The sequence below is a fragment of the Mesoplodon densirostris genome, chromosome 5 (assembly GCF_025265405.1).
Source record: "Mesoplodon densirostris isolate mMesDen1 chromosome 5, mMesDen1 primary haplotype, whole genome shotgun sequence".
NCBI lineage: Eukaryota > Metazoa > Chordata > Mammalia > Artiodactyla > Ziphiidae > Mesoplodon > Mesoplodon densirostris.
Genome location: NC_082665.1, coordinates 118879197 through 118897389, shown reverse-complemented (window position 1 = coordinate 118897389; position 18193 = coordinate 118879197). Strand labels below are relative to the sequence as shown.

Here is an 18193-nt window from a genome sequence, read left to right as displayed (position 1 = left end):
AGACATTCGTGTGAACCCAGGTGTAAAAAACAAATTTTCATGATTAACTCCTGCTAAGGAAGAGGTACAAAATGCTCTTCATCCAGCCGTAGAATACAGATGGTCACTATGAGGGTCAAAGGCAAGAGTTTGTACTCAAAATAACTGAGCACCATTAGGAAGATCCCTCTCAATATTGCCGTAAGATTTTAGGGTTCTAGGACATCCAGCTTGTGCCCTTTGACTCCTTTTATAACCAGTCAAAATGAGTAGGGGTGGGTTCATATCCTTCATGGTTACTGCATCTAACCTCAATAATCATGGCAAAGCTGAAGTAAGTGAAGGACTCTTCTTTAACAGCCAACCTTCTCCTTGAAGGCTCAGGCTTCTAGCTTACATAAGATATATCTCTATATGTATGTATGTTATCTACCTATCTATCTCTACTTCCAGTTGTCCAGCACTCAAAATTTAAGGGAAATGAGAATTCCTAGGCCCCTCTTGGAATCCTATTCTGAGAACATCTCCCCAGTGCTATATACCTCCGTGGCAGCTCCAGCATTGGAAAGGTTTATTATACATGCTGGAGTCAATAGGATGAGGTAAGGGCAAACTGCTTTAAGAAACTCTAGATCAGCATAAAATCAGGCATTATTGCTACCTCAGGACTTTGGCATACATTTTTCCTTTTTCTTAGAATTCCCCTCGACCCCACTTTTCTTCTTTTTTTTTTAAATTTTACTTTATTTATTTTTGGCTGTGTTGGGTCTTCATTGCTGCACGCGGTCTTTCTCTAGTTGCGGCGAGCAGGGGCTACTCTTCATTGCGATGTGTGGGCTTCTCATTTTGGTGGCCTTTCTTGTTGTGGAGCACAGGCTCTAGGTGCATGGGCTTCAGTAGTTGTGGCACACGGGCTCAGTAGTTGTGGCTCACGTGCTCAGTAGTTGTGGCACACGGGCTTAGTTGTTCCACAGCATGTGGGATCTTCCTGGACCAGGGTTCGAACCCGTGTCTCCTGCATTGTTAGGCAGATTCTTATCCAGTGCACCACCAGGGAAGCGCAACCCACTTTTCTTACCCTTCAGGTGTCAGAGTAAACATTCCTTTCTCAGAGAATCCTTTTTTGGACTATCCAATCTTATGTAGGTCTCTCTTGTTATTTTCTCTCATAGCCTGTTGTCCTTTTCTTTCATAGCATATTGCACATTTTTAAAAGTTTATACGTATTTGTTTCCTTTTAGTTACATCTTTCCCACTAGATTGTAAGCTCTATGAGGGCAAGGACCATGTCTATTTAGGCCTTTACTATTTACCTAGAGTCTAGTTCAATGCCTGGTACATAATAAATATTAAAAAAATGAATACCAAGGCCATTAAATTGCCAAGCACTTATTATCAAAAAGGCCTGATATTACAAGTGTTGGCAAGGATGTGGAGAAAAGGGAACCCTCATGTACTGTTGGTGGGAAAGTAAATTGGTGCAGTCATATGGAAAACAGTATGGAGATTCCTCAAAAAATTAAGAATAAAACTACCATATCATTCATTTATTCCACTTCTGTGTATTTATCCAAAGAACATGAAAACACTAATTCAGAAAGATATACGTACCCCTATGTTCATTGCAGCATTGTCCACAATAGCCAAGATAAGAAAACAACCTAAGTGCCCACTGACAGATGAATGGATAAAGAAGATATGGTATATATATACACAGTATATATTCAATGGAATACTACTCAGCCATAAAAAGATGAAGTCTTGCTATTTGTGACAACATGGATGGACACTGAGATTATCATGCTAAGTGAAATAAGTCAGACAGAGAAATATAAATAACATATAATTTCACTCATGTGGAATCTAAAACAAACAAAGAAAACAAAAATAGATGAACAAACCAAACAAAAACAAACATGTAGAACAGAGTAGTGGTTACCAGAAGGGGAAAGGATTAGGGGTGGGAAATGGGTAAAGGGGGTCAACTGTATGGTGACAGATGGAAACTAAACTTTTGGTGGTGAGCACATTGTAATGTATACAGAAGTTGAAATATAATGTACACGTGAAACTTACATAATATTATAAACCAGTGTTAACTCAATTAAAAAAAGAAAAGAAACTGCCAAGCACTTTGGAACCTGTGAAGAGTTTTCACACATATTGTCAATTAATCCTTATAATTATTTGCTAAGATATTGCAGACAGGGTAGATATTAATGTTTCTATTTTAAAAAAGGTAAGACTTAGAGAGTTTAACTGACGTGGCCAAATTCACACAGCTGGTGGGGCTTGGGTGGGAAGTTAGGTCTTTTGATCATTTAGTTCAGTGCTCTTTCCACCAAAATGAGATAGTAATGGGAAATTTGTGTGCATACAGAGTACCCAAATAGTGTGCCTAGGAAAGAATCTCACAGTCCTGATGCTTAGAACTACTTATCTTTCATTTTCATTTATACCATCCATGATTATTGGGTAAATTTCCCGTAGTGTGATAGCAGAAAAATAGATCCAGTTCCTTGTTGAAATATAAAAACAAAAGTTGGGTTCTCTGTCTAACTGTGACCAGCTGAGGCTGCACAGCAGCATAGGGATGGTATCCTTGCCCGGCTACTGCAGCACTAGGGTGTCAGTTTGTCCCACCCAGAACACTTCAGTTCTGCCCTGCAAAGATATATTTAATAACTGATTGGTGTGCCCCTTTAATACAAGAAAATGGAAACCGAACAGCCAGAGGAAACCTTTCCCAACACCGAAACCAATGGTGAATTAGGTAAACGCCCTGCTGAAGATATGGAAGATGAACAAACTTTTAAAAGATCTAGAAACACTGATGAGATTGTTGAATTACACCTTCTGCTTCAGAGCAAGAATGCTGGGGCAGTGATTGGAAAAGGAGGCAAGAATATTAAGGCTCTCCGTACAGACTACAATGCCAGTGTTTCAGTCCCAGACAGCAGTGGCCCTGAGTGCATATTGAGTATCAGTGCTGATACTAAAACAATTGGAGAAATTCTGAAGAAAATCATCCCTATCTTGGAAGAGGGCCTGCAGTTGCTGTCACCCACTGCAACCAGCCAGCTCCCACTCGAATCTGATGCTGTGGAATGCTTAAATTACCAACACTATAAAGGAAGCGACTTTGACTGCGAGTTGAGACTGTTGATTCATCAGAGTCTGGCTGGAGGAATTATTGGGGTCAAAGGTACTAAAATCAAAGAACTTTGAGAGAACACTCAGACAACAATCAAGCTTTTCCAGGAATGTTGTCCTCAATCCACTGACAGAGTTGTTCTTATTGAAGGAAAACCTGATAGGGTTATAGAGTGCATAAAGGTCATCCTTGATCTTATATCAGAGTCTCCCATCAAAGGATATGCTCAGCCTTATGATTCCAATTCTTATGATGAAACCTATGATTATGGTGGTTTTACAATGATGTTTGATGACCGCCATGGACGTCCCATGGGATTTCCCATGCCGGGAAGAGGTGGTTTTGACAGGATGCCCCCTGGTTGGGGTGGGCGTCCCATGACTCCATCCAGAAGGGATTATGATGATATGAGCCCTCATCGAGGACCTCCTTCACCTCCTCCTGGACAAGGGGGCCCGGGTGGTGGCAGAGCTCGGAATCTTTCTCTTCCTCCACCACCACCACCACCTAGAGGAGGAGAGCTAATGGCCTATGACAGAAGAGGGAGACCTGGAGACCGTTATGATGGTGTGGTTGGTTTCAGTGCTGATGAAACCTGGGACTCTGCAGTAGATACATGGAGCCCATCAGAGTGGCAGATGGCTTATGAACCACAGGGTGGCTCTGGATATGATTATTCCTATGCAGGGGGTCGTGGCTCATACGGTGATCTTGATGGACCTATTATTACTACACAAGTAACTATTCCCAAAGATCTGGCTGGATCTATTATTGGCAAAGGTGGTCAGCGGATTAAACAAATCTGTCATGAGTCAGGAGCTTCGATCAAAATTGATGAGCCTTTAGAAGGGCCCGAAGATCAGATTATTACCATTACAGGAACACAGGCCCAGATACAGAATGCACAGTATTTGCTGCAGAACAGCATGAAGCAGTACTCTGGAAAGTTTGTCTAAGACTAGTGAAGAACTGAAGGAGTCCTGCATCTTTTTTTTTTTTTTTATCTGCTTCTGTTTAAAAAGCCAACATTCCTCTGCTTCATAGGTGTTCTGCATTTGAGGTGTAGTGAAATCTTTGCTGTTCACCAGATGTAATGTTTTAGTTTCTTACAAACAGGCTTGGGGGTTGGGGGAGGGTGTGCAAAAACGAACATTGAAATTTTGAAACAGCAGCAGAGTGAGTGACTTTTTTTTTTTTTGCGGTACGCGGGCCTCTCACTGTTGTGGCCTCTCCCGTTGCGGAGCACAGGCTCTAGATGTGCAGGCTCAGCGGCCATGGCTCACGGGCCCAGCTGCTCCGCGGCCTGTGGGAGGGATCTTCCCGGACCGGGGCACAAACCCGTGTCCCCTGCATCGGCAGGTGGACTCTCAACCACTGCGCCACCAGGGAAGCCCGAGTGACTTTTAAGTTTTGTTCATTGTTGATGGTTTAAAAAAAAATCCCCCCATGTAATTATTGTGAACACTTTGCTTTGTGGTCACTGTAACATTTGGGGTGTGGGACAGGGAGGAAAAGTAGCAATAGTCCATATGTCCCTGGCATCTATTCAGAGCAGTGTGCAGAATGTAATGCTCGTTTGTAAGAAACGTTTTATGATTTTTAAAATAAATTTAGTGAACCTATTTTTGGTGGTCATTTTTTTTTAAGATGGTCATTTTTCAAATGGCTGAATTCCCCCCAACCTGCCCCCAAACTAAACACTAAGTTTAATTTTCAGTCCTCTTTTGGATATAAATAAATGCATCTCTTCTTGGACTTAGGCAAATATCTTGACACATTCAGTTCTGGTGATTTCTTAAGTGATTTGAAAGTCCATTGCTTGGGAGGAAATTCTACCACACATTCATGCTTCTAATAAGCTAGAGATTTTTGTTTGTTTTTGCAAATGCTTGCCCCTACTTTGCAACAATTTTCTGTTTGTAGTTGTGAAGAACCAAGGTGGGAAGCAATACAACAGATGGACTAGTTGGTATAAGTATATACCAGAAGCCTAATGGTGGCAAGTTTTATTAATCAGAATAATACTTGGTTATAGAAGTGACTGATGCTAAATAAATTCGGATTATTTTTTATTAGATAATTTCTCACCTATAGACTTAAACTGTCAGCTTGGTAGTGTCTATTAGTTAAACTTTGTAAAAAGAATATATATATATATATATATATATTCTTGTTTTTCCATTGTATGCAAATTGAAAGAAAAAGATGTACCATTTCTCTGTTGTATGTTGGATTATGTAGGAAATGTTTGTGGACAATTCAAAAAAAGATGAAAAAAATTCCTGTGGATGTTTTGTGTAGTATCTTGGCATTTGTATTGATAGTTAAAAGTTCACTTCCAAATAAAACTCCCATAATGCTAGATTTGATGTGTGCCCAATTTGAACAAGCATTGATTGACACCTGTAAAATTTGTTAAAACATTCCTCTTGTAAGGAAATACAATAATCTTAAATTATAAAAAAAAAAAAGATAAGCTTAAGCCACTGACTGAGCTGAATGGAGGTAGAATGTATTTTAATTTAGAAACCTGGTCTTACCTTTACAGAGTCGACATGAATATATTGCTCACCTCAAGGACCAGTTGCGAGAAATGAAGGCAAAAACCAACATGGAAAATCGCTATATGAAGAGAAACACTGAGCTGCAGATTTCCCAGACCCAGAAAAAATGTAGCAAAACAGAGGAGCTCTTGCTGGAAGAGATTGAGGTAATCACTGTTAATTAGGAATGAATCAGGTAGCTGGCCGTCAAGCTGTCGCTCCTGATATGGCCTCAGCTGACAAAGGAGGAGAGAGAGGGAGACTTTCCCAATCTTTGCTCTCTCTCTCCAGCAACCCTAACATTTGAGGTTAAAAACAAAAAAAGAATAAGGACTTGCTTTTTTGCAGACAGATTCTGATGGGCTGTAGCTTACATCTCCTGGTTTTTTGTAATGACTCTGAAAATTGGTTGTACTTTCTTCTCTTGGTCACTTTATCCTTACTTTATAAAACCACTTGCCATTTCTCCTGGTATTTATAGGGAGAGGGCAAAACAAGATGTTCAGTAACTGCAGGTTTTTGCTGCTACTTTTCTCACTCAACCAGTATCTTTCATCCCTCCATTAAGAAATACAAAATCTAGAGGGCTGAACTTCATGCAAACCTACATTTACAGAAATGAGAAGTCACAGTGAAAAATATCAGGAGAAAGAAACAAGGGTAGACCCTCATTAGAGGAGGAAGACTAAATGGCTAAAAGAACAAGAGGTCAGCGAGAAGGAGCAAACATCAGTAGAGTGTATCACCTGTGTGCAGGAGGTGACTCCTTTCTCTGACTTATTTGAAAGCTTACTTCCCAAGTGTGGCTTAAGACTATGACAACAAACTTTTTTCTTGCACTCTGGAATTTCCTTCTGTAGGCCTGAGAAGCTTGTGCCCTTGAAGCATTGTTTCTCTCCTTAAATGGACACCAGTTTCCAGGCCACAGGATTATGGCCCTTTTGCTCTGGGCAGTTGCCTGTGTCTAGCACAGCGCCAGACATGGCTCAGCCATATTGTGAACATGAATTGAGTTGAAGGGAACGGAATTGCTGCTCTGGAGCCATATCTCGGAGTCTTAGGGTCCCAGCTGGTAGAGAAGACCTGTACCACTGTCACAGCCTCACCCCTGATCTTGAGAACTCACTTCCAGCCCCAGGAAGAATTCCTGACATTGGTTTGTTGTTCTCACAGAAACTAAGGCTGAAAACTGAAGAAGAGAAACGGATTCATGCAGAGATTGAAATATTCCTTAGAAAGGAGCAGCAGGTGGGTCCCCAAAACTTTCTTATCCTCTGACATATTTGGTCCTGCTTATAAAATACCAAGGACAGCAAAAAAAAAATTAAGAAAAATCAACTATAATTCTACCAGCCTAATAAATGAGCTGTATAGCCCACTTTCCTTTAAAAGTTATCCATCTGGATAAATATTTTATAAAGCTGTAATTTGAGTACAGGTAAAATTTTGTCTTCTACCTTTATCATTTAGCACTATATAAGAAACTTTCCTTGTTCCTATATTGCTTCATATTCATAATTTAAAACTAAAATTTCCTGATTTCTTAAAATTATAAAAATAGCATATTCTTAGTTTAGGGAAGATTTTTAAAAAAATGCCAATTGGGGACTTCCCTGGTGGCACAGTGGTTAAGAATCTGCCTGCCAATGCTGGGGGCACAGGTTCAAGCCCTGATCTGGGAAGATCCTACGTGCCGTGGAGCAACTAAGTCCGTGTGCCACAACTACTGAACCCACATGCCACAACTACTGAAGCCCGCATGCCTAGAGCCCATGCTCCACAACAAGAGAAGCCACTGCAATGAGAAGCCTGTGTACCGCAATGAAGAGTCGCCCCCACTCGCCACAACTAGAGAAAGCCTGCATGTAGCCATGAAGACCCAACACAGCCAAAAATAAATAAATTAATTTTTAAAAAATTGCCAGTTGGTTTTTTACTCATTTTTCCATTTTATTACAGTCTCTTCATAAAATAATTTTAAGTGGTTTTATAATGTTCCATTGAATGGTTATTCCATAATTTGTTACTCTTTTGTTTTGGATATTTAGGTTATTTCCAAAGTTTCATTATTATAAATAATTCAGTAATGAAAGCTTTGCCCAAATAACTGTTTTATTCATTGCAATTACTTACTAAAAGTAAATCTCAAGCATGAGATTATTAATTCAGAGAGTCTGTTATTTTGTGACTTTTGATAAATAATGCTAGTACTTTCTATTTTACACTGACATCAGAAATTTATGCAAGCACTAATTTCAAGGTATCCTCAATAGAACTAGCTGTTTTCGACTTTTTTTTTTTTTTACTTGCAGGATCTGGCTTTAATGAATTTGAACACAAGGCACAGTTTTCCAGGTGTATGTAAATACATGTCCATTTAAAAATTGCTTTTTGCTTCTTCCATCTCTAATTCTTTTGGACAGGAATGAAAGAATGTTTAAATTCTTTCATATTCAAGCAAGAACTTCTTTAGCCTAATAATCTTTTGTTGCCTCCTAGATCTTGGTGAGTTTTCTGTGGTTAGACGATGCTTTTAATTTCTGTATCAACACAAACTGTCTTTGTTGGTTTCTCCAAAATAGTATTTTCTTCCTCTAGCGTGTCATTACAGTCCCTTTTGGCTTTTGTTTCTTCCTCAGGGAATAAATGTGGGTGCTCCGTGAATCCCCTATGTACAAAATGCTGGATCCGGGATTCTAATCCTTGGCATTTAGGATGATCCATTAGGGGCTTATAAGTGCGCATTTTCACTCCTTCTACAAAGGCACTGGTCTGTTTTATGACAGAGGGCTTAACATTCCTCAATTCTATCACTCCATCCATCTTTGGTCCTGTCCCACAGGGTACTGCAATGTTTTAGATATTTTTTTTTTTGAAAAATTTATTTATTTATATTTGGCTGCGTTGGGTTTTCATTGCTGCACACGGGCTTTCTCTAGTTGTGGCAAGCGGGGGCTACTCTTCTTTGCGGTGCATGGGCTTCTCATTGCAGCGGCTTCTCTTGCTGCGGAGCACGGGCTCTAGGCGGGCGGGCTTCAGTAGTTGTGGCGCATGGGCTTCAGTAGTCATGGCTCGTGGGCTTTAGAGCGTAGGCTCAGTAGTTGTGGCACACAGGCTTAGTTGCTCCGTGGCATGTGAGATCTTCCCGGACCAGGGCTCGAACCCATGTCCCCTGCATTGGCAGGCGGATTCTTAACCACTACGCCACCAGGGAAGTCCCGTTTTAGATATTTTAAAAAGTCTACTAATTTAATGAATTGTCTTATTTTGCATTTTTTGCTTACTAATAGAATTGACCATTTTTCCATGTATTTATTTACTCATTTTATTTCTTCTTGTGTGAATTATATGTGACTGAATGGTTTTAATTAGTATTTCCAATACTAATAACAAACCAAGCCGAATGGAACCTTTCAAAATATCCCTGTTGGATGAATAAGGAAAAAATTTGCAGCTTACTCATGATATAGCCTGCCTTTGAGAAACTGGATGAATTTTCAACAAATAATTCTAAATCTGTGGTTAAAGAAAATAATTTCTAGATGCTATCTCACAGGCCTTTACTGAAAAATATATCAGTAGGTTATTAGAACCTGTACCCCTGTAATTTCAGGATTATGTGTCATGTTACCTGTTTCAAATGTTAGAAGTATAGCAGGTATTTGATAACAATCAGATGAGTGGGTGGATAAATGGATGTTGGATGCATGAAGTTAGTGTTCCTCACATCTTCAGCCTAATAACACAAGTGATACACAAATACTTTTTAATGAAAAATTGGAAACAGTACAGAAATACATAGATTTTCAAAAAGCGAAAGCTTTCTTAATCACTCCCCTTTCCGAAGATTTCTTCCATATTCTTTTCCTTTCATGTACATATTTGTGTATTTACCTAAATACTTGTTTTTAGTATTTATTTATATTTGTTTTTGACATAAATGGGATCATACTATATATGTTTTTCCAGACTCAGTTTTTTAAAAGAATTTACTTTGTCTTTAATGTTTTCTTTTTTTAAAAAAATAAATTTATTTATTTATTTTTGGCTGTGTTGGGTCTTCATTGCTGTGCATGGGCTTTCTCTAGTTATGGCGAGTGGGGTCTACTCTTCGTTGCGGTGCACGGGCTTCTCATTGCGGTGGCTTCTCTTGTTGTGGAGCACAAGCTCTAGGCATGTGGGCTTCAGTAGTTGTGGCACGTGGGCTCAGTAGTTGTGGCTCGCAGGCTCTAGAGATCAAGCTTAGTATTTGTGGCACACAGGCTTAGTTGCTCTGCGGCATGTGGGATCTTCCCCGGCCAGGGCTTGAACCTGTGTCCCTTGCATTGGCAGGCAGATTCTTAACCACTGTACCACCAGGGAAGTCCCTGTCTTTAATGTTTTCTAAGGCAGTACAATTGCTATATAACATGCCATGAGGGGGTTATACCAAAATTTAGGTAACCATCCTTCTGTCAGTGGACATGTCTCTAAGTGCATGGTGTATGGAAATGCTATTCAGTTTTGTAATATTGTTCTAGATTCCTTATGTCCTCTCATATTAGTTTTAATGGTTTTTCAGTTGATTCATTTGGATATTCTAGGTAGAAAATCTTATTGACTGTAGATAATAACAATTTTATATTTTCCCTTTCATTATTTATATGTCTATTTCCATTTTGTGGCTTGTTGTACAGATAGACTGGCAAGTGTAATGTTTAGTAGTAGTAGTAATAATAATGTGGCACCGTTTTTCTATTCTTGGTTTTAATGATGTTTCAGTCAGTATTACACATGAATTCATAGTCATGCCAAGTTTCTCATGTGCAAGTTAGGGTTCCTTGGGAAAGAATAAACCCTGCAACTTAGAATGGGAACACCTGGTTGGGACTCAGATTTATGTAATTGACAATCTTGAACCCCCAAGTCACTGTAAGCCTCTCTTGCCAGTGGAAGTAGCCTGCCCTCCTATGTCTGAGATTAGTCTTCCTTTTCCTGAAAACCCTGTGATAGTAACTTCATCTGAGGCAGATGCCTTGAAAAGGGATGCTCATTCTCAAGACCGACTGCAATCACCCCTTTTTCCCCTGGATCCATCACTAGGGTCAAATCTCAGCAGATACCAGGTTGATAGATAACTCAGATACCTATAACTCAGAAGGAAATAGCTTACACTCCAAAAGAATTACAAGACTTTACTGATATATATTGACGGAAACCCAGGGGTTATGTATGGGAATGGATTCTAAGGGTGTTAGACCAAGGAAGGTGGAGTATAACACTATTACACATGAATTCATAGTCATGCCAAGTTTCTCATGTGCAAGTTAGGGTTCGTTGGTAAAGAATAGGACCCTGGGGCTTCCCTGGTGGCGCAGTGGTTGAGAGTCTGCCTGCCGATGCAGGGGACACGGGTTCGTGCCCTGGTCTGGGAAGATCCCACATGCCTCGGAGCGGCTGGGCCCGTGAGCCATGGCCGTTGAGCCTGTGCGTCCGGAGCCTGTGCTCCACAACGGGGAGAGGCCACAACAGTGAGAGGCCCGCGTACCACAAAAAAAAAAAAAAAAAAAAAAAAAAAGAATAGGACCCTGCAACTTAGAATGGGAATACATGGTGGGGATGATGGGCTCATGGAGTGCCAGAGGACATGTGGCAGCACTTAACTACCAAAGCGAAGGTGGACACAATTGCCATGGAGGGCAGCAGAGAGGTACTGGTAATCAGAAAGCCTTTGCCCACAGGGATGTTTGGCAATGACTAATTAATTGAGGTATCTCTAGGAAAAAAATTGATGGGCAGCATGATAAAGCATTACTTGATCTATATAACAGAAAAAAAGTCCAAGTCTAGTTGCCAAAAACCTGATTTGAGTCACCACAATGAAGAGTCAAGACCTCTCATCCAGTTTCCAGACTAAGTAACTTCACAGACCCAGAGCACCTTGATTGAAGGGAGCAGGTCCCCCTGAGGATGAACTCTGCAGCACTGCTGCAAGTAATGCAAGTGAATCTTCCTCCAAGCCTCACCCAAGGGACATGTGGCTACTTATTAGAGTGACTATGCACTGGAAAAAAGGAAATATCCAGACCTTTTGAGATTACTAAACATTGGCTGTGAGTTGATGCTAATTCCTAGGGACTCAAAACAACACTGTGGCCCCTCCTCAAAATGGGGGATTATGGTGGTCAGGTGATAGATGGCGACTTAAGTCTGATTTGCTCTGGGCCCACCTGTTCTGTGGATACACTCTGTGGTTATTTTCCCCAATTACTGAACATAGGAATGGAATAGACATACTTGATAACAGACAAAATTTCTACGTTGGCTCTCTGATTCATGGAGTGAAGGCCTTTATGGTAGTAAGGGCCTGGTAGAAGTCTCTGGAACTTCCCATCCCTACCATGATAGTAAATCATAAGCAGTGCTGTACCACTGGTGTAACTGTAGAAATTAGTGCCAACATCAAAGGCTTTAAAGTGGAAGTAGTGACACTTGTCACATCCCCGTTTAACTCAGCTGTTTGGCCTGTGCAGTTGAATGATCTTGGAGAGTGACTGTGGACTAATGTAAATGTAATCAGATGGTGACTCCAATTGCAGCTACTGTTTGAGATGTAAATTGCAGCTACTGTTTGAGATGTAGTATCTTTACTGGAGAAAATCTTCAACGGCCACTGGCACTTGGTAGGCAGCTATTAACTTGACTAAGGTCCCTGTCTCCAAACTAGTTTCGAAAAAACTGCAGAAGAAGTTTACTTTTACCTGACAGGGCCAACAGTACACCCTCACAGTCTCACATCAGGGCTATGTCATTTCTCCTTTCTCTGCCATATTATGGTCTGCAGAGATATTGCCTGCTTTGACTTTCCACAAAACATCATATGTTTCACTGCATTATGCGGTGAAACATATGTTCACTGCATTATGGTGATTGTATCTGATGAACAGAAGAAGCAAGGATTTTAGATGCCTTAGTAAGACATGTGAATTAGAAGGTGGGAAGACAAACTCTATTTTTGGTACAAATTCTATATCATTATGGTCCAGTTAGGTGACAGAAGCCACATCAGTAATTTGAGCAGAGAACACTTAACAAAAGAATCATTAACTGGTAATAAGGAATTGGCTACAAAGGAGGGATAAAAGAGCACTCTAGGGCTAAAGGACAGTATGCAAGGAAGGAATAAACAGATGTTTGCTTTGTTGCCCTGGGTCAGAGCTGGTTTACAGCTAGTGGGGTAAAGCTGGCAAGCAGGGAACTGTGGACTGTGTTTGGCAAGCAAGAATCCTTCTGCTGTGTCAGCAAAACTTGGTGAACAAGTGCCACTGAATGTCCCAGGGACACCTGTGCCATAGTGAGCTGTGCCCCTGAAACAAAAGAGGAAGCACACTGGAACCAAGGAGAGAAGCTCTTCTGTCATGTCCCTCTGGCGCCCTCTACTGACAAAGCTTCACATTTTGCCAGCTTGCAAAACAAATGTTTACTGCAAGCACCAAGTTTCCCAAAGTGGGTCAGTGAAGGATGATTTGGAGCTGAGAGGATGGTGATTTGATAATTGGCACAAATGGGGATCGTATGACGTTTGCACTGTAGGTTTATGGGAGGTAAACCTTATCAAGTTAATAAAGTTTCCTTTTAGTTATATATTAAGTTTTTTTTCCTTCTTAATCGGGAATGAGCATTCAGATTTATGAGGTGGATTTTTTTTAATCCATTGAGATGATATGATCTTTTTCTCTTTTAATATGTTAATAAATTAAAACACAATAATAGATTTGTTGAATCATCTTAAATTTGGGGGACAAATCCTACTTGTTCATAATTTATTATTCTTTTACTAGACAAAATTGTAGATTTTTATTTTGTATTTATATATTCTATAAATGAGATTAACCTATAGATTCATTTTTTGGTGCTTCTTTGTTGTATTGTGATCAGTTATGCTAGCTTGGCAGTTTGAATTGGGAAGCTTTTCATCTTTTTATACTCTGAAACCTAAAAAGTAAAAATAGAACAAAATAGATTATTATTTGTTCCGTGAAACTGGTAAATTCAGTCATAAACAGTCTTGCTGGGTATCATTTTCTTTTTTTTTTCTTTTTTTTTTTTTTGCTGTACGCGGGCCTCTCACTGCTGTGGCCTCTCCCGTTGCGGAGCACAGGCTCCGGACACACAGGCTCCGCGGCCATGGCTCGCGGGCCCAGCCGCTCCGCGGCACGTGGGATCTTCCGGGATCGGGGCACGAACCCGTGCCCCCTGCATCGGCAGGCGGACTCTCAACCACTGCGCCACCAGGGAAGCCCTGGGTATCATTTTAAAGGAGATATTTGGCTCCCTTTTCAATTTTTTAAAATGATGACTGATGTCTTTACTTAAAAAAAAATCTTTTTGAGCCATTTTTGGTAACATATCTTCCTAGAAAATAATCCATTTCATCAAAACATTCATTTCAAATTTAATAGTATAAACATGATCTATAGTCTCTTACAGTTTAAATTTTTCTCTTATTTCTGAAGTTATCTTTTTCATCCTTTATTTTCAAAAATTTGTGTCTTCTCTCCCATTTTCTTGCTGAGCTTTGTCAAAGGTTTGACCATTTTATTGGTCTTCATAAAAACCATCTTCTGGTTTTATTGAGGAAATCTGTTTTGTTCCCTGTCACATTGGTTTCTTTATTTTTTATTTTTTTTATTTTTTGCTTTATAACAAATTTAATCAGTTATACATATACATATGTTCCCATATCCCCTCCCTTTTGCGTCTCCCTCCCACCCTCCCTATCCCACCCCTCCAGGCAGTCACAAAGCACCGAGCTGATCTCCCTGTGCTATGCGGCTGCTTCCCACTAGCTATCTACCTTACGTTTGGTAGTGTATATATGTCCATGCCGCTCTTTCACTTTGTCACAACTTACTCTTCCCCCTCCCCATATCCTCAAGTCCATTCTCTAGTAGGTCTGTGTCTTTATTCCTGTCTTACCCCTATGTTCTTCATGACATTTTTTTTCTTAAATTCCATATATATGTGTCAGCATACAGTATTTGTCTTTCTCTTTCTGACTTACTTCACTCTGTATGACAGACTCTAGGTCCATCCACCTCATTACAAATAGCTCAATTTCATTTCTTTTTATGGCTGAGTAATATTCCATTGTATTATATGTGCCACATCTTCTTTACCCATTCATCTGATGATGGACACTTAGGTTGTTCCCATCTCCGGGCTATTGTAAATAGGGTTGCTATGAACATGTTGATACATGTCTCTTTTTGAATTATGGTTTTCTCAGGGTATATGCCCAGTAGTGGGATTGCTGGGTCATATGGTAGTTCTATTTGTAGTTTTTTAAGGAACCTCCATACCGTTCTCCATAGTGGCTGTACCAATTCACATTCCCACCAGCAGTGCAAGAGTGTACCTTTTTTTCCACACCCTCTCCAGCATTTATTGTTTCTAGATTTCTTGATGATGGCCATTCTGACTGGTGTGAGATGATATCTCATTGTAGTTTTGATTTGCATTTCTCTAATGAGTAAAGATGTTGAGCATCCTTTCATGTGTTTGTTGGCAGTCTGTATATCTTCTGTGGAGAAATGTCTATTTAGGTCGTCTGCCCATTTTTGGATTGGGTTGTTTGTTTTTTTGTTATTGAGCTGCATGAGCTGCTTATAAATTTTGGAGATTAATCCTTTGTCAGTTGCTTCATTTACAAATATTTTCTCCCATTCCGAGGGTTGTCTTTTGGTCTTGTTTATGGTTCCCTTTGCTGTGCAAAAGCTTTTAAGTTTCATTAGGTCCCATGTGTTTATTTTTGTCTTTATTTCCATTTCTCTAGGAGGTGGGTCAAAAAGGATCTTGCTGTGATTTATGTCATAGAGTGTTCTGCCTATGTTTTCCTCTAAGAGTTTGATAGTGTCTGGCCTTACATTTAGGTCTTTAATCCATTTTGAGCTTATTTTTGTGTATGGGGTTAGGGAGTGATCTAATCTCATACTTTTACATGTCCCTATCCAGTTTTCCCAGCACCACTTATTGAAGAGACTGTCCTTTCTCCACTGTACATTCCTGCCTCCTTTATCAAAGATAAGGTGACCATATGTCCGTGGGTTTATCTCTGGGCTTTCTATCCTGTTCCATTGATCTATCTTTCTGTTTTTGTGCCAGTACCATACTGTCTTGATTACTGTAGCTTTGTAGTATAGTCTGAAGTCAGGGAGCCTGATTCCTCCAGGTCCATTTTTCGTTCTCAAGATTGCTTTGGCTATTCTGGGTCTTTTGTGTTTCCATACAAATTGTGAACTTTTTTGCTCTAGTTCTGTGAAAAATGCCAGTGGTAGTTTGATAGGGATTGCATTGAATCTGTAGATTGCTTTGGGTAGTAGAGTCATTTTCACAATGTTGATTCTTCCAATCCAAGAACATGGTACATCTCTCCATCTATTTGTATCATCTTTAATTTCTTTCATCAGTGTCTTATAATTTTCTGCATACAGGTCTTTTGTCTCCTTAGGTAGGTTTATTCCTAGATATTTTATTCTTTTTGTTGCAATAGTAAATGGGAGTGTTTTCTTGATTTCACTTTCAGATTTTTCATCATTAGTGTACAGGAATGCCAGAGATTTCTGTGCATTAATTTTGTATCCTGCAACTTTACCAAATTCATTGATTAGCTCTATTAGTTTTCTGGTAGCATCTTTAGGATTCTCTATGTATAGTATCATGTCATCTGCAAACAGTGACAGCTTTACTTCTTCTTTTCCGATTTGGATTCCTTTTATTTCCTTTTCTTCTCTGATTGCTGTGGCTAAAACTTCCAAAACTATGTTGAATAAGAGTGGTGAGAGTGGGCAACCTTGTCTTGTTCCTGATCTTAGTGGAAATGGTTTCAGTTTTTCACCATTGAGGACGATGCTGGCTGTGGGTTTGTCATATATGGCCTTTATTATGTTGAGGAAAGTTCCCTCTATGCCTACTTTCTGCAGGGTTTTTTATCATAAATGGGTGTTGAATTTTGTCAAAAGCTTTCTCTGCATCTATTGAGATGATTATATGGTTTTTCTCCTTCAATTTGTTAATATGGTGTATCACGTTGATTGATTTGCGTATATTGAAGAATCCTTGCATTCCTGGAATAAACCCCACTTGATCATGGTGTATGATCCTTTTAATGTGCTGTTGGATTCTGTTTGCTAGTATTTTGTTGAGGATTTTTGCATCTATGTTCATCAGTGATATTGGCCTGTAGTTTTCTTTCTTTGTGACATCCTTGTCTGGTTTTGGTATCAAGGTGATGGTGGCCTCGTAGAATGAGTTTGGGAGTGTTCCTCCCTCTGCTATATTTTGGAAGAGTTTGAGAAGGATAGGTGTTAGCTCTTCTCTAAATGCTTCATAGAATTCACCTGTGAAGCCATCTGGTCCTGGGCTTTTGTTTGTTGGAAGATTTTTTATCACAGTTTCAATTTCAGTGCTTGTGATTGGTCTGTTCATATTTTCTATTTCTTCCTGATTCAGTCTTGGCAGGTTGTGCATTTCTAAGAATTTGTCCATTTCTTCCAGGTTGTCCATTTTATTGGCATAGAGTTGCTTGTAGTAATCTCTCATGATCTTTTGTATTTCTGCAGTGTCAGTTGTTACTTCTCCTTTTTCATTTCTAATTCTATTGATTTGAGTCTTCTCCCTTTTTTTCTTGATGAGTCTGGCTAATGGTTTATCAATTTTGTTTATCTTCTGAAAGAACCAGCTTTTAGTTTTATTGATCTTTGCTATCGTTTCCTTCATTTCTTTTTCATTTATTTCTGATCTGATTTTTATGATTTCTTTCCTTCTGCTAACTTTGGGATGTTTTTGTTCTTCTTTCTCTAATTGCTTTAGGTGCAAGGTTAGGTTGTTTATTCGAGATGTTTCCTGTTTCTTGAGGTGGGATTGTATTGCTATAAACTTCCCTCTTAGAACTGCTTTTGCTGCATCCCATAGGTTTTAGGTTGTCGTGTCTCCATTGTCATTTGTTTCTAGGTATTTTTAAATTTCCCCTTTGATTTCTTCAGTGATCACTTTGTTATTAAGTAGTGTATTATTTAGCCTCCATGTGTTTGTATTTTTTACAGCTCTTTTCCTGTAATTGATATCTAGTCTCATAGCATTGTGGTCGGAAAAGATACTTGATACAATTTCAATTTTCTTAAATTTACCAAGGCTTGATTTGTGACCCAAGATATGATCTATCCTGGAGAATGTTCCATGAGCACTTGAGAAAAATGTGTATTCTGTTGTTTTTGGATGGAATGTCCTATAAATATCAATTAAGTCCATCTTGTTTAATGTATCATTTAAAGCTTGTGTTTCCTTATTTATTTTCATTTTGGATGATCTGTCCATTGGTGAAAGTGGGGTGTTAAAGTCCCCTACTATGATTGTGTTACTGTCGATTTCTCCTTTTATGGCTGTTAGTATTTGCCTTATGTATTGAGGTGCTCCTATGTTGGGTGCATAAATATTTACAATTGTTATATCTTCTTCTTGGATCGATCCTTTGATCATT

General features: G+C 39.4%; 2 protein-coding genes across 7 annotated transcripts in view; both read left to right on the top strand.

Moving 5' to 3' along the window:
- Positions 1-18193, top strand: part of IQCG (IQ motif containing G) — a 47955-nt gene that overhangs the window by 19414 nt on the left and 10348 nt on the right. For 4 of the 6 annotated variants that reach the window (XM_060099394.1, XM_060099396.1, XM_060099395.1 and 1 more), the window contains 2 exons: positions 5682-5843; positions 6850-6924. The exons of 1 other annotated variant lie outside the window; for it this stretch is intronic. In XM_060099394.1, coding sequence (XP_059955377.1) covers positions 5682-5843; positions 6850-6924 — 237 coding nt within the window. Of the gene's footprint in view, positions 1-5681; positions 5844-6849; positions 6925-7337; positions 7555-18193 lie in introns of those variants that run through there. One more of the 6 variants, XM_060099400.1, reaches the window with a different exon arrangement.
- LOC132491274 (heterogeneous nuclear ribonucleoprotein K-like) lies at positions 2581-4241 on the top strand. Its single transcript, XM_060100149.1, is given in 1 exon segment — positions 2581-4241. A coding segment is annotated over 1 exon segment (1395 nt). The 5' UTR covers positions 2581-2694; the 3' UTR covers positions 4090-4241.